Raw genomic sequence first — 15,226 nt, 5'->3', positions numbered from 1 at the left:
TTTAGATTGAGGGAAAGAGGGGAATTTCAAAGGGATATGAGGGAATTGATACACAGAAGGGAATAAGAATCAAAAGGAGGGAGAAAGGGGATATCCAGGAGAAGGAAGAATCCACTTTTATACACCCCCTTCCTGATGCTAACTCTTCTCTCTCTCTTTCACTCAGTACTCCTTCCTCCATGTCCCTTATTCCCTCACTCACGCCTTGCACTCATCCTATCACCTCACACTGCTGCAATCGCACCTCAGTCGCTTTTTTAACCTTTCACTGTCTCCACCCTTCACGTTCCTTCTCTTGAGCTGAAGTCACTCCTCAATCACTTCCTACTCCCCCCCCCCCCCACCTTCTCTTCACTTTACCTTCCCCATTTCAGCTTGGGCCTCAGAGAATGACATCAGCAGCACAGAACCTGGGTTCACATTCTCCTCTGTAGCCCGGACCCGAAATGTTGCACTTTGAGCCGCATGTTGAAAACACAACACTTTGGCTCCCTGTATCAGAGGGGTGGTGGTGGTGGCGGCATTGGTAGCACGGGAAAATCAGGGAAGGGGATACCTTACTACTGAAGCTTTGACTTGGACTTGGGTTCTGATCTCCTGCAGCTATTTCATGGCAAGTGCCAATTTTAGCGGCCCTTACTACAGGAGACCAGGCCTGGTTTGTAGTCACATGTGTATATATGTGCAGTATATGTAACTAAATCCATCCAATCAGCAGTCTCACTAGCTTGATGATTTTTGCTGGTTGGATTTAACAGTATACTGTACATAACTAGCAGTACAGTCTGGTAATTATAGCCATAAGCTTACATACCCAGCTTATAATCAAACCAATACCACTCACTTTGAGTCACTTAACTTGCCTGCATGTAAGTTTTTAAACACTTTGGACTTATAAGCAGATACAAAACTTGGACTTTGTCCTCTTAAATATGGAAATACCTACTGCACCTGAATGAGCCTTGGAGCTACTATTTGGAAAAGCAAATAACCAAATCCAAAATACATCCTGTACCATCAGCATGTACAAAAAGAGCCCTGAACATAATGACTGGATTGCCTATATATTAAAGTAATTATTTTTATAACTGCAAGAATCTCCATCTACACAACACTCTATCCTTCAAAAAGCATTTCTGATCAGGAATACAAAGATAAATCATGCGATACAAAAGCACTGCACAAATACACATAAAATGCACACACAAGAGACATTTAATAATCTTGTGTCATATTAAAGTATAATGATGATGAACCCAAGTAGTATGGATTCAGATTAGCCTGGCCAGCTTTGGTCCTTCTCGGTAACTTTGTCTAATAACAAAATTCACATAAAAAGAATTATTCCAGAGTACCAATATATGCCCCGCTCCCCCCACCATCACCTGCACCCTGATGAACAGAAGGACCCCACAAACATACAAATCCATAAAGTTAGAAAAACAGAAGTGAATTCTTTTAATACCTGGAAAGGTCAATTATTGACGGGTCTTGTTTTAATAAATAAACCAGTCTGTTAGGAGTTGTCACTAGTATATCTGTAGGAGAAAGAGTGACACATGTTAGTGAGCATACATTAATTTACCAACTTCCTGAAAAATCCCTCTTTGTCACTCCTCACCGTCTCTTTGCTACATTAAACTTCCTCCACCTCCAATCCCACTTCACCTTCTACTCAAACAATGGCCAAGAACTTCCATGAAAAGGTTCACAAGGTTAATCAGGAGTCCTCCACCAGTTCACCTCCATCTCCCTTCAACCCCCATCATTCTTTCTTCCTTTTTTTTTTTAATCAGAGGAAAAAAATGTACATCTCTCCTTCTCCAAATTCACTACCTTTTCTCCGATCCCATTCCCACCCATCTGCTCAGCTCTATCGCCCATATCTCCATCTGTCATATCTTTGTTTTTCATTGCAGCTTCTCCTGATGCCTTCAAATATGTTGGGATTACACCAGTCCTCCAAAAAGACCTTCACTGGACCTTATCTTCTCTTCCAACTTTTGTCCCATCTGCCTTCCTTCTGCATCCAAACTACTTGAAAAAGCCAAAACAGTGACAGTGAACAGCACTTTCATCTCAAGCTATTCTTGATCCTCTACAATCTGGCTTTCATCCTTTACATTCTATGGGAACAGCCCTTGCCAAAGTCTCCAGTAACCTCTTTCTGGCCAGATCCAATGGCCTTTTCTCAATCCTTATACTTCTTGACCTATCTGCTGCTTTTGACACTTTTGATCAACACCTATTCCTTGATACTCTGTCCTCACTTAATTTCAGGGCTCTGTTCTGGTTTTCTTCTCTCTCTCACTGCAATTTTAGTGTATGCTGTGGTGGATCCTCCTCTTCTTCCATCCCACTATCAATGTACTACAGGGCTCTATCTTGGGATCTCTTCTCTTTATGTGTTCCCCCCTGGCAATGAAAACCACGGGAGATCAGAGTACTTTATGCCGAGGACTCTCAGATGTACCTCTCTACACCAGAAATTTTACCAGGAATCCAGGCAAAGTCTCAGCCTGCTTATCTGACATTGCTGCCTAGATGTCCCACTGCCATCTGAAACTGAACATGGCCAAGACTGAGCTCCTTATCTTTCCCCTTAAACCCACGTCTCTTCTTCCCTCATTCTCTATTTCTGTGGATAACACTGTCAATTTGTTAGTACTATCCACGTATCTCATTAAGGCGTGACACACATCCAACAAATGCAAAGAACTGAACTCATTTCCACAGTCTCTTGACAAATGGAAGGGATAATCAAAGGCCGATTTAAATGGAATAAGGAAACCACCTTTGGAAGAAAGGAAGAGACAGTATGGACAGAAACGCCATCTTCTGTAAAATGAAGAAAGAGATCCCTGCAAGACAGTGATTCGATCTCAGAAACCCTCCTGGCCAAGGCTATAGCCACCAGGAAAACAGTTTTGGAGTATAAAATCCTTCAATATGTGGATGTGGAGGAGTGGCCTAGTGGTTACAGCACCAGTCTTGCAATCCAGAGGTGGCCGGTTCAAATCCCACTGCTGCTCCTTGTGATCTTGGGCAAGTCACTTAACCCTCCATTGCCTCAGGTACAAACTTAAATTGAGAGCCCTCCTGGGACAGAGAAATATCCAGAATACCTGAATGTAACTCACCTTGAGCTACTACTGAAAAAGGTGTGCGCAAAATCTAAATAAATAAATAAACAAACAAACAAACATAGCTTTCCTAAGAGGCTCAAAGGGAACTCTCTGCAGAGCCTTAAGAAGAAAATTAAGATTCCATTCTGGACAAACTTGTCAAAATACTGATCTACCTGAGTAACCCTTTTTCAGAAATCGGTCAACAGGATGCACTGCCAAGGAAGAATTCTGCAGGTGCCCTCTGAAACAAGTGAGTACCGCCACCTGGCCCTTCAGGGAAGTCAAGGTCTGAAGGAAGGCTAGAATATTAGCTAATTAAGATTGAAGAGAAATAGCCCTTTCAGAACATCATGATTCAAAGACCATCATCCCTTCTGCACCCCCCCCCCCCCCCAAAAAAAAAAAATGTTTCCATTGCCTAAGGGCACCCCTTTTAAATCCAGCCTACCGAGTAAAGGATTATTCCCAGGAGAGGGGGAGGATGGGGAAGTGAACAGATGCATCATTCTGAAAGGGCCCTTACACCAGCTGCTGAAATAAGAGTAGGTCTTACCAAATCTTTTTGCCGATTTTCGACCAAACTTCTTTGCAGCCTCAGCAGCTTTATGGATCATGTGTATTCTGAAGCCTGTCCCCTCAGAGAGTTTCACTAGTTCTCGCTGTGTCTGAAATATACACAAAGCAATTTGTTCCTAGATCTTACATACATTTCTCTGTGCTCCTAGATCAGACACATTATTGTGCAGGTAGTACAGAAGAAAGAGTGAATTGAAAAAAGAAAGACATAGTACTTTGTCATACCTGCCACAACAAAACAGTAATTCCCTGGAAAATTTCTTAATGAACCTAGTATCTAAATAAGGTCAAATTTGCAACTATAGAGAATTTACATTAAACACCCATCTACAGCACTAATGAAACCTGTTGAAGAAGGTCTTTTACAAACATCAAGATTTATTATAGAAATCAGACAGCAATCTATCTTCAAAATAAGCACAAAACAGGAAGAGACAACAGGGCACTAGGGCCAAACCTTGAACAGTATTAAAACCATCCAACTGCTTCCCTCCGCTGTCCCCAACCTTCTCGCCTTCACAACTGCATCTCTAGCATGGACCTCTTCTCGACAGAAAAAAAAAGATAAGGAAAAGAGGTTAGCCTTCAAAAATACAAGAAATAGCAGAGAGAGAGAGGAAGACAAGCAACAATATCTGGAAAACCTAAGAGAAGTTGGTAATCAGAAAAGCAAAGATGCAAAATGGAAGAAAAAAAAACAAACAAACCAATACTTTAAAATGAAAGGACAAGACATTTTTGTAGTGATAAGAGGAAGTACAAAAAGTGTTATTGTGAGACTCAAAGATAGAGTGAGGAAAATGTAGAAGCTCATAAGGATAAAGAGGAATTACTCAGCAAATATTTCTGTTCTGTGTTCACAAATGAAGGGCCGATAGTAGGACTGCAAAAGACAAACACGAATAGGAATGGAAGTGTGGTAGACCTTGAACAAGTGGATAAACTTAAAGTATACAACGTGATGGGATCAGATAGCATACATCCAAATGTATTGAAGGAACGTTTGCTCCGCTGTTTGACCTTTCCAATGCTTTTCTAGAGTCAGGAGTACCGCGGATGTGGTCCCTCTCCACAAAAACGGAACCAAAGAGGAGACTGGAAACTACAGGCTAGTTAATCTGACCTCTGTGATGAGTAAATGGAAACATGTCTAAAACAGTGAATAGTGAATTTCTGGAATACAATGGATTGCAGGACCTGAGGCAACGTGGTTTTACCAGAGGAAGGTCTTGTCAGACAAATCTGATTTCTTTGACTGGGTAACCAGAAAACTGGATCAAGAGAAGGAGCTAGATGTGATGTACTTAAGATTTTAGCAAAGCCTTTGACATGGTTCCACACAGATGACTTAGAAATAAACTGAGTGCCTTCGGTATGGGCCCTAAACTGACTGACTGGATTAGAAACTGGTTAAATGGAAGTTAGCAAAGGGTAGAGGTTGTGTTCTTGTGCGATTTAGGTCCAAAACCAGCTTAAAATGTGAATGTGAGGGAGGGAGGAGGGAGGGGAATTTTATAATAATGGTTGCTAACGGTAGGCTTGAACGCCGAATGTTTTGTAATATGGTTGGTTTGCTGAAACTGATGTCTGTCTGTTTCACTGTGCAAATCATCAGCTTGAAATATTCAACAGCGGGGTGGGGGTAGGGGGGTTTTAAAACAAAATTTGGATGACGAAAGGCATTATTTTGAGTTCAATGAGTGCATGGTTCTCTTTGACTTTTACTGTATTCGTATTATTGGATGTATTTTCCTTGATGAAGTCATCAATAAAAACGTTAAACCACAAGGACTGGTTCTTGGTTGGGTTCTTTTTAACTCTGTCTGAAAGCACACACATTTGTTTCTTAATTGCCTTTATGCTGTTTAATTGAGCACTTATTTGTTTTATATATGAATGTTACAATGTTCTACTGTACGACTTAGTTTCCAACTGGTCTTACTACACCTTGAACTTAAAGGTAAAGCGGACTATAAATGCCGACATGAAATTAAATTTAAAATATTATTTTCATAAAGATCCATAAATAAAGTTTCCCAAATCATTAGGACACCTTTAAACACACGACGTACTAGCTGACTGAGAACAGTAATTATTGCAATTAAAGATTTTTCAGTGGCACACAAGGTGGAAGAGAAGCAGGATTAGTAACATAAAATTATTTTATAACAACCTGGCTCGCTAGCTCTCTTGTAGGCGATACAATCAATGCCCGAAAGCCCTTATTCATGGGTTGTTTCAGATGCATCAAGATGGGGATGCTGAAAGCCAAGGTCTTCCCAGAGCCAGTGGGAGCACAGGCCAGAATCTCACGTCCCTAAAGATATAAAAGCAAAAAAAAAACCCACACTGAAGATGCAACAAGGCATTGGGCTTAAGGTTCTGTTCCATTTATGCCCAGTGACACTATCCAAATTACATTTTGTGTTCAAAAGAACCTTCAGAACATTTAGACAAGAATGGCATTTTGGTTGAACAGGCTCCAAATACAGTCTTGACAGCACAAAAAAATAGAAAGTCACACTTTTAAACCAGTCTACAAAGATGATAAAGGAGGCAAGACCATGGGTTAATTCCCACAACATAAATGTTTTATACCTACATCACATATTTAAATCACACTTAAAATATGCGTAACTGTTTACCAACATATATGGTTCATCACCCTCCTACATGCAACTAATTGAATTACCTTCACATAATACAGTGAAAACATCTAGAGAATACCTCACGCTCCATTATCCAAACTGCAAAGGTCTTTCTTACAAATCAATCCTTGTCACAGGCTTCACATATCAGAGTACCAAACTTTGGAATTCTCTACCCAAGCAATGAAGGTACTTAGAAGATTATCTGAGATTCCGTAAATTACTAAAGGCTTTTCTATTAACTACATATCTTATCAAAAGACAATAAATTAATGTTGCCATCTCTCTTACATGTTTTTCAACATAACCAATACTCTCGTCTAGCTTCACGACAAACATACAATTATTCATAATATGTTAAAATGTTATCCGACTATCATATTTTTGATTTTTTTTTTAATGTAAGCCACACTAAACCTGAACTTGTTAGGGATAATGTGGGATACAAACGTCATAAATAAATAACATAAATACATCAAGCACCCTTAGAAAACCTAAGGATGAACTAATGTTCCCTGTAAAACAACAACAACAACAACAAAAAAAAAAGGCACAATTCCCCCTAAAGCCACATAACTATCTCCTACTGTGCACCAGTGTGCAAACCATATGTCTGGCTGTGACTCTCCATTTGCCTTTCTTATTAATTAAACTATGTTAAAGGAGGGAAAGCTTTAGTCTAGCTGCTCTACAGTGCAGCAATTGTAAATAGAACAAAAAAACAAACAAAAAAAAAATATATATATATTGGAATGAACTTACATGTAACATAACTGGAACTGCCTGCATCTGAATTGGGGTGGGAAGGCGAAAGCCAGATTCCTGAATGTTCTGCATGATCCTAGGATGGATATTATATTCCTTACCAAGTTGCTCAAATGTGGCAACAGGCTCAGGAATATCTGTTCCTTGAACATAAATCTTGTGCTTCTTCCTGAAATAGTTTACCTGGGCAGATAAAAAATGAATATGAAACATGAAAAAATAATGCAGAGTCAAGCAGTTTTGCCCTAAATTAGAAGGTGGGCTATTTATATTCACATCGATCTCGATATCTTTAAATTGCCGGGACCTCTGCAACAGGGATTAGTTACAGCATCTGACAATCGCTGCTCTCTCTGAGAGGTGGCAATATTTTTCCACTAAGATTTAGAGGCTGATCGCCAAGCTGTTGTCAGAAAATGCCTAGCACCCGCCTAGGGTTAATCCTGCGACCAGCTGGAGGGTCTGTCTCCAGCACTACTCAGGCCCTGGGCACGTGCTCTATACTAGCATCCTCCTCCCAATGACTGGGTCCCATGTGTTTCTGGGCTAGTCTCCCACTCTCAGGTTATTCCACTGTGATTTCTAGGTCACTAGGACCACACTCCAGGGGTCCCACAGCTCCTAGAAAGCATCCACAGACTCAAAAGCACAAACCAGGATTCTTAGTCAAACCAGGACAGCAGAGTCCATGGGTTTATTGTCACAGAACTTGAACAGAAAACAGTGAATCAGTAGACAATAACAGGTGACTGAATATGGATCAATTATAAAACTATCTAAACATTTGTTTACTACCTGGGGAGTTCTTAGGGCGCGCACAGGTTATAAAATATAACTGCTCAGTAAAGAGATCTTTCTCTCTCTGCTCCCTGGCTAAGACTGGGGAAAATCCAGTACCTTCAGACTAGATTTGAAATCCAGGGCCAATCAGAGCCCAGGGCGTCAATTTTGAAAGTACCTGCCCAGTGGTACTGCATATTGCCTTTCCATAAGCTGAAACTGGAGAAGAGTCTTTTTCTGCAACATCTTTAAAACTCAAAACAAGAGCCACCTGCTGGCCAATTAGGAGAAATACACTTCATGAAATAATAGTTTTCAGGCTTGGAAACCCACTGTTTCATCACTGCTGCCATTGATAGGTGCTAGAAATTGTTGTTAGCACATTAGCAGCACCATTACCACATGGAAACTAGCTTGCCGTACCTTTAAGGTGAAATCTATGCTAATAACATGCAAAATAGACCATTACCTATTAGAATAGCAGAACATTATGCATGTGAATCTATACATTTAAATATGTTTCACAGACAAAAAAGTCCTAAGATGGATTGCAGTAAAATCTAATCAAATATCAGATTACAGAATGTCATATTACATAGATGTAGGGCAAGTGCTATCCCGATTCTATAAAAGTTGCCAAAAATTGCATGCGCAAATTTAGGCGTGCATCCGATTAACACGTGCAATTTAACAGAATGAGCCAATTAGTGCCAATAATTGGCTTAATAAGCCCTTATTGGCACTAATTAGATTTAATTGGGACTTATGCGTGTAAATTTAGGTGCAAAATCCACGCCTACAATTTGTGGCGGCCCGAAAAAGGGAGCGAAGAAATGGGCGGGTCATGGGCATTTTGAACTGGATCAGGAGGCGTGGTTTTAAGATACGCTCATAATTATAGAATAATGGTGCTCCGTGCGTAAATTTAGGCACAGGTACTTGTACCATGTTTTCATTAGTGCAAATGGCAGCACCTAAATTTACGTGTGACCTCTCCACTTAAGTTTTATTCTACAAACTGTGCAGAACATTAGGTGCAGCTTATAGAATATTGCTTAAGCGTTTTTTTCTGGCACCATTTATAAAATTCACCCCTATCTGCTTCCGTGCCCATATGGTGTGGTGGCAGACAACGCACACTAATATCTGTTAGTGCAGTCTAAGTGCCCTGTTTACTAAGCAGAATATAGGCGCCTTAACCATGTACGTGCCTACAATATCCCTATAGGTGCCTAGATGGTTAGCGCGAGCGCTAAGTGTTGGCGAGCTAAAAACACTAATGCACCTTAGTAAACAGGGCCCTAAGTGTTAGTAAAAAGGGCTCATACAACCAAAGTTTTCACACAAATACATTAAAAAAAACAGGTTTTTACACATTTGCAAAATGTCAAATATTGAGCTATGTCTCATCTCTCTTTTGGGAGTAGAGAATGACACGGGGCGGGGACAGGGACAGATCCTGTGGGGGATGGGGCCATTTTCTAATTTGAAGCCTGTTAATGAACTGGACTGTTATTTATGTTTGAGTGAGGCAGACAACGATATTTTGATTTTTTTGGAAAAACAAGCAAGCATGCTGGCCACAGCTAGCAACATTTGCACGGGGGATCCTGTACATCCTGCTACCAGCACATCTTCTAAGAAGACATCTTCTGTTGCAGGAAGGACTGTAGAAGACAGGAGAGCCAGACTGAATCCTGAGACTGTTGATGACAATCATAGATTTAAGAAATCATAACAGTGCTTCACAGGGCATATTTCTCCCCTCTAGGGCACACAGAATGGGTTGTATTTTGTACCCCTGGACATTTTAACAGGGTGGATTAGGATTCCTTGGGGTAGCAGAAATCAGCTATTGTTGGGGTTGGAAGGGTAGAGGGTAGTGGTGAGGAGGGTTGTTATAGCTGCTCATTGTTATTATTGTTTTCTATTTGTAATTTATACACAATAGTTGCACAGCATATAATAAAAAGATTTAAATACAAAATCATAATTGTTTGAGGCTTCTGCAGATGAGGACAGAGCCCATGGGGATGGAAACAGAACCCACGGGTGGGGGTGGGGACAAGCTTTGTCCCAGTGTCATTCTCTATTCAGGGGTTCATTCCATAATACCAGAGCACAAAAAATGAAAAGAACAATGCATTTGCAACTGCTAACAACCCTGGGGAAAGTAAAAATCACCACTGAATTTTTTTTTTCACTCAGTCTTTTTTTGGATTAGCTGTGGGTAGTCATTTACCATGGGTATTTGTACTGTAAAGATGACTTTTTTTGTTTTTGATAATCAAAATACAAAAAATATATAAGACTATGTATGTTTTAAGATGTACACCACCTAGTATAAATCAGATAGAGTGGTTTAGAAATGTTTTACATAAATAAAATTATTTTGAAAGCGTTAAACTAAGGGCTTCTTTTACTAAGCCAGGCTAGCAATTCCCGCAAGGCAAATGAGAGGGAGCCCATAGGAATTGAATAGGCTTCCTCTCATTTGCCCAAGATTCTAACAATTATAAGTTTCTTATTAACAACTGGCTGTACTTCATTGCTCAGAATACAGAACAAAATTATACAGTGACACTGAAGAAATTATTCAGAAGAAAGTGTACCATTTGTAAGCCCACTTAACTGCAAGTGAAATTTTCTGGCAGTCCCCTAGTGCCAAGAAAGATTCTGTAAGGTCCTTAGCAGCTGTAATGTAAACTGCTCAGTTGTATATGTCAAGTATTATTAAATAAACTTGAAATATGTGATACTGCAGCCATGCCATCTTTTATTAATCTGGAGTCAAAGAGTAAAGGTCATAACCCTTTGCTCTTCAGAGAGGAATGTAGGCATCATGGGCTTTCAACTGACACCATCTATGAAAACTGGCACAGAGGCTAGAAAGGATGACACATGAGAAATCCTCAGAAACCTAATTCCTCCTTATAATAACAACAGGAAAACTATAAAGAAGTCACCGTTTCATACCACTTTAATTTCATAACAAAACCAAAACAATTAGCCCAATATAAGCCAAAAAAAAAAAACACAAAAAAATCCAGACACCACATTTTAAAAAACAAAAAACAAAACACATTTTTCCTAAATCTTTATGAACCAGACTCTCACCTTTTCTTGTCTACGTTGCTCCATTTTCTCTGCTGTGAGTTTTTTTTCTCTCAAGTTTCCAGTATCTTTCAGTTTTGCTTCCAAGGAGGACATCCAGAGTATACCATAACTTTCTGCCTCCTTACCGCTTGAATCGATTACCATTCCTGCAGGGAAGAGGAAAACACATGGAAAGAACACCTGCAGAGCAGTACAGTCTAAAATCAAAAATGTAATTTGTATTTCAAATTACAGCTTCTTACGGCATAACAAAAAGATCTGCCACTGGACGCCTGTTTCTTCTCATTTCAAAAGCATCATACCTTGACTTTTTCTTTTTTTCTTCCCTTTCTTTTCAAGTTCATGTTGTTCTCTGTTTCTTTTCCTTGTTAATTCACTTTTGAAGGGTTCAACTTCTTTTTTCTTAAGTAAAGAATGCTTTACTTTATCATTCGGGCTTCTCTCACTTCCCTCACTTTTTTGTCTGTTACCAAAAAAATCGAGTCCGTCCACATGTTGAGAGCCGAATTCCTTGTCTTTAATTTTAACCACCTGAAATTACGACATATGAGTAAAAACATTTTGAAACTTTTGGTTTAATTTATCCAACACACTTTTAAAAGAAGGCATCAGACTGCAACATTTGAATGAAAACATCTACACAAAATATATTTTGCCAGTAGTTTCTCGTGGTAGTACTTGAAGGGCCCCGTTTACAAAGCCACATTAGCGTCTTTAACACACATTAACCATGTATGTGCATTAACAGTGTGCATGCCTACATGGCTAGCGCGTGGGCTAGTTGTAGGTTCATTAAAAATGCTAACGTGCCTTAGTAAACAGGGCCCGAAATTAATAACTAGACATAATAAAATTCTGATCTGTAGCTCCATCTGTTTGCAAACAGAACTAGAAATACTTAGGGGCTCATTTAAAAAAAAAAAAAAAAAAAAAAAGTCATAAGGTGGTAGATGGACACTTCTCTCAAAACGTCCAAGTTGCGATTTTTGACACTCTGATTTTAGATGTTTTTCTCACAAGTTCATCCAAATTTCAAGGGAGCGTGTTTTGAGCGGAGATATAGGCGGCTTTACTTGCCGCATGGTCATTACCTGTAGGGAAGTCAGACTTCCCTTGCGGGAAAAGGGGGCCTTCGTGCACATGTAAAACATGTGCTGACGCCAGCGCCGGCCCCCTTGCTGCAGCTTGGTAAAAGGGGCCCTAAATATCGCATGCTTAGCACACACAAATGGCAAAACTAATGCAGAATTCTTTAGTACGTCCTGCATTAGGCCCTTTTGTCTGTGTTAAGCTTAGTAAAAGGGCCCTTTTGTTTTTGCTATACTATTTTATTGTTGTCTTTTACATACCTTGTTATAATCTAAAAAATACCAAAATGAGTTCACAAACATTATCTTTCTAGATTAAACTATTATCGTATCTTACTTCACTATGGGCATTTTTTTTGTAAACAACTAATTAAATTTGAATAATCAAGCCTGTGTGTGTGTGTGTGTGTGTGTGGGGGGGGGGGGTGCTTTTACTAAGCTGCATTAAGCAGTTAACCCTGGTAGGGGTGATGCGCAGGCATGACTGGGCCAGCTAACATGCCTCCACTCTACTATTTCTCATTCTTTTTTTTTTTTTTAAATCTTCAGGTGCACTAGATATTTCCCTGACCTGGAGCGTTTACAATCTAAGAGGGCCTTTTACTAAAGTTTAACGTTTGCTAACGGATATTAGTGTTCACCAAGAGCCCACAAGTATAAAATAGCACATGCAGCACTTAGCACACGCAACAAGCTTTAGCAAAAGGGCCCCCTAAGTTTGTACTTGAGGCAAAAGACGGTTAAGTGACTTGCTCAAGACCACACGCAGCAGCTGCAAGATTTTTGTTAACCTGATTCTCTTCATTGTCAGCCTGGTGCTCTAACTCCACTCCATTACAAATGTCAATATTTCAGAAACTAAGCTGGAAAGTGCAATGCATTTATGAGACAATGAGGCTCATTTTCAAAGCACTTAGCCTCCCAAAGTTGCATAGAAACCTATGGAACTTAGCCTCCCAAAGTGCTTTGAAAATATGCCTAAATGGGTAACGTATACCATACAAACAGGATCTAGAATTCACCTGACAAGGTTGATCCAAACCTAGGTTTAATCCACTGCCTGCAGAAACTTGTATTCTTGCTTTTCTTCTGGAATGCAATTGGGAAATAAAAACTATTGATCCCTGCATGCAATGGGGTAAACTTTGTCACTGCAAATCTGGAGTTACCTAGCAACCATACAACCAATCTTTATTAGCTGATATTGTAAACTGCCTAGATGGCTCCACAATAGGCAGTATATCAAAATAACTTGAACCCACAGTGACACAGATGACAGAACCCTTTGTTTTAAGTTATTAATCTCACTATATCAATTGCCCGAACATTCTATATTAGCACCACCCTCAAAATGATAAAATTAATTTATTTCACTATAAAGCATACTCCCTGAAGACTTATACTATACCTCCTACCATTTTAACTGTCTGAGACTTGTTTTGCACAGAGTGGAATTCATGCTTCAGCTTTGTGACAGAATTTCCTAAAACTTTGAGCCTGGGTGATCACTCAAAACAATGAGGGAAAGAGAAGGATGAAGGAATCTTTTACAAGCCTTTGGGCAATGCATTGGAATAGTCTGAGTATGCCACTGCCTCCCAAACGTTGCCCACTTAAAAATTCACCTCATCCCAGATGATGAAAATAGCAGACCTGCACTCCACCTCCTTCACACTTAGGCTGGGCATGAAAACAGTAGCACTAGTGGCAATACTAGCAGCAGCCAGCACAGTACCCTGTGTCTCGAAGATCTCAATGCTCTACAAGGATTTTTAGTTTAACATGAAAAGCATATAGAATCTCGAAGATCTCAATGCTCTACAAGGATTTTTAGTTTAACATGAAAAGCATATAGAAAAGAGGTAGAAGAGGAGGGTCCGTGAACATTCAATGACTGAAAAGCCCTATATATGGAATGGTACTACTTGTCACAGTTGAGATCCAGAGAGAAGATGAGCAGCCTTGTTTTCGTTACCCCATATCCCACTTGGGGTCCCACAGTTCAAGATCTACCGGAATATGTGCTGCAAAACAGAAAGAAACCACTTTCACTGTTTGCAAAAATATTGAGAATGGAGGGTGGACCTTGTCCCTACAGTAAAACTTCCACGTGAAACAAACTGGCTGATTCAACCCTGGATTTGCACGACACAGACTATGTGGTTATTTTTTTCCACTGGTACATCTGAGAACTACAACTCCTACCACGCACTGGTGCATATCAGCGTATTTGATCGACAGTAGCCTTACGGCATGCGATAACCCTCTCCCCCAACAACGGACAGAAAGCAGAGTAGAAGGGACGGCCACCATTTGAAACCCCTACCCTAAACCTCTCGGCATCTGCACTGAAGCGCTTCACGTCAAACTTCGCACCAGCTCCCAGCTTGCGGAACAGATCGAAAGCATCCATGCTTCTCCAGGATGCCTGCTGTGAGAGGCCAGGAAAAAGCAAGGAGGGACTCTCCAAAAGGATATGACGTAAATCTCGACGCAGACGCTGGGTGGAAGCGCGCCGGAAGTGAGTTTACAGAAGCCGGGTGGAAGCCAGGTGGCCCAAGGAGGTTAGATTAAGAGCAAGAGACGGTACGAGGCTATCTAGCCCAATATAGGGATTGAAGCCAGTAGGCGGAGTCACAAGTACACCCAAAACAATAGCCAATACTATTGAAAGCAATAAAATAATAGACTGTCTATTCGTGGTCCATCTGTAAAAAGTCAAAAGCTGTTCCAGTTGGATAAGCAGTACCTTAAAGGTGGAGGACAAAAGATTTTTTTATTTTTACTTATTTGACAGCTTTTTAATTTATTTGAAAACATCCCATTTGTTGATATAAATATCATGAAATCAAAACTGATTCATAAGTCAAAATAATAAAAAGTAAATATTTTCTTTCATTCAGATTTCTCATTTGTTTAAACATAACTAAATGGGCAATAAGCCCCTAATGTAGTCCATTGGTTTTCTTATATTTTGTCCTTGTGATTACACTGTGCCAAAACTGGAAATACAGTGTGACAGAAGAATTTAGAAACATCAAAAATATATTAGCATTATAATTTTGTTCACATTTGGGTAATAACTGAGAAAATGCTGTTGAAAAAAAGACTTGAAGAAGAAATA

The 15,226-nt window shown here is 39.9% G+C and overlaps 1 protein-coding gene across 3 annotated transcripts in view; it reads right to left on the bottom strand.

Moving 5' to 3' along the window:
* The window catches only part of DDX52 (DExD-box helicase 52), a 35,730-nt gene extending 21,149 nt beyond the window's left edge, over positions 1–14,581 (bottom strand). Inside the window, exons 1-7 of one of the 3 annotated variants that reach the window (XM_030185561.1) lie at positions 14,429–14,581; positions 11,317–11,545; positions 11,015–11,160; positions 7,115–7,300; positions 5,878–6,021; positions 3,682–3,793; positions 1,466–1,538 (exon numbers count right to left, since the gene is read on the bottom strand). In XM_030185561.1, coding sequence (XP_030041421.1) covers positions 1,466–1,538; positions 3,682–3,793; positions 5,878–6,021; positions 7,115–7,300; positions 11,015–11,160; positions 11,317–11,545; positions 14,429–14,515 — 977 coding nt within the window. In that variant the 5' untranslated portion in view covers positions 14,516–14,581. Of the gene's footprint in view, positions 1–1,465; positions 1,539–3,681; positions 3,794–5,877; positions 6,022–7,114; positions 7,301–11,014; positions 11,161–11,316; positions 11,546–14,307; positions 14,391–14,428 lie in introns of those variants that run through there. The other 2 variants (XM_030185562.1, XM_030185560.1) reach the window with 2 other exon arrangements.
* Between the last annotated feature and the right edge of the window lie 645 nt (positions 14,582–15,226).

The sequence above is a fragment of the Microcaecilia unicolor genome, chromosome 13 (assembly GCF_901765095.1).
Source record: "Microcaecilia unicolor chromosome 13, aMicUni1.1, whole genome shotgun sequence".
In the NCBI taxonomy this organism is placed as follows: domain Eukaryota; kingdom Metazoa; phylum Chordata; class Amphibia; order Gymnophiona; family Siphonopidae; genus Microcaecilia; species Microcaecilia unicolor.
The sequence above is the reverse complement of the archived record's forward strand: the minus strand, read 5'-3'. Positions and strand labels throughout refer to the sequence as shown.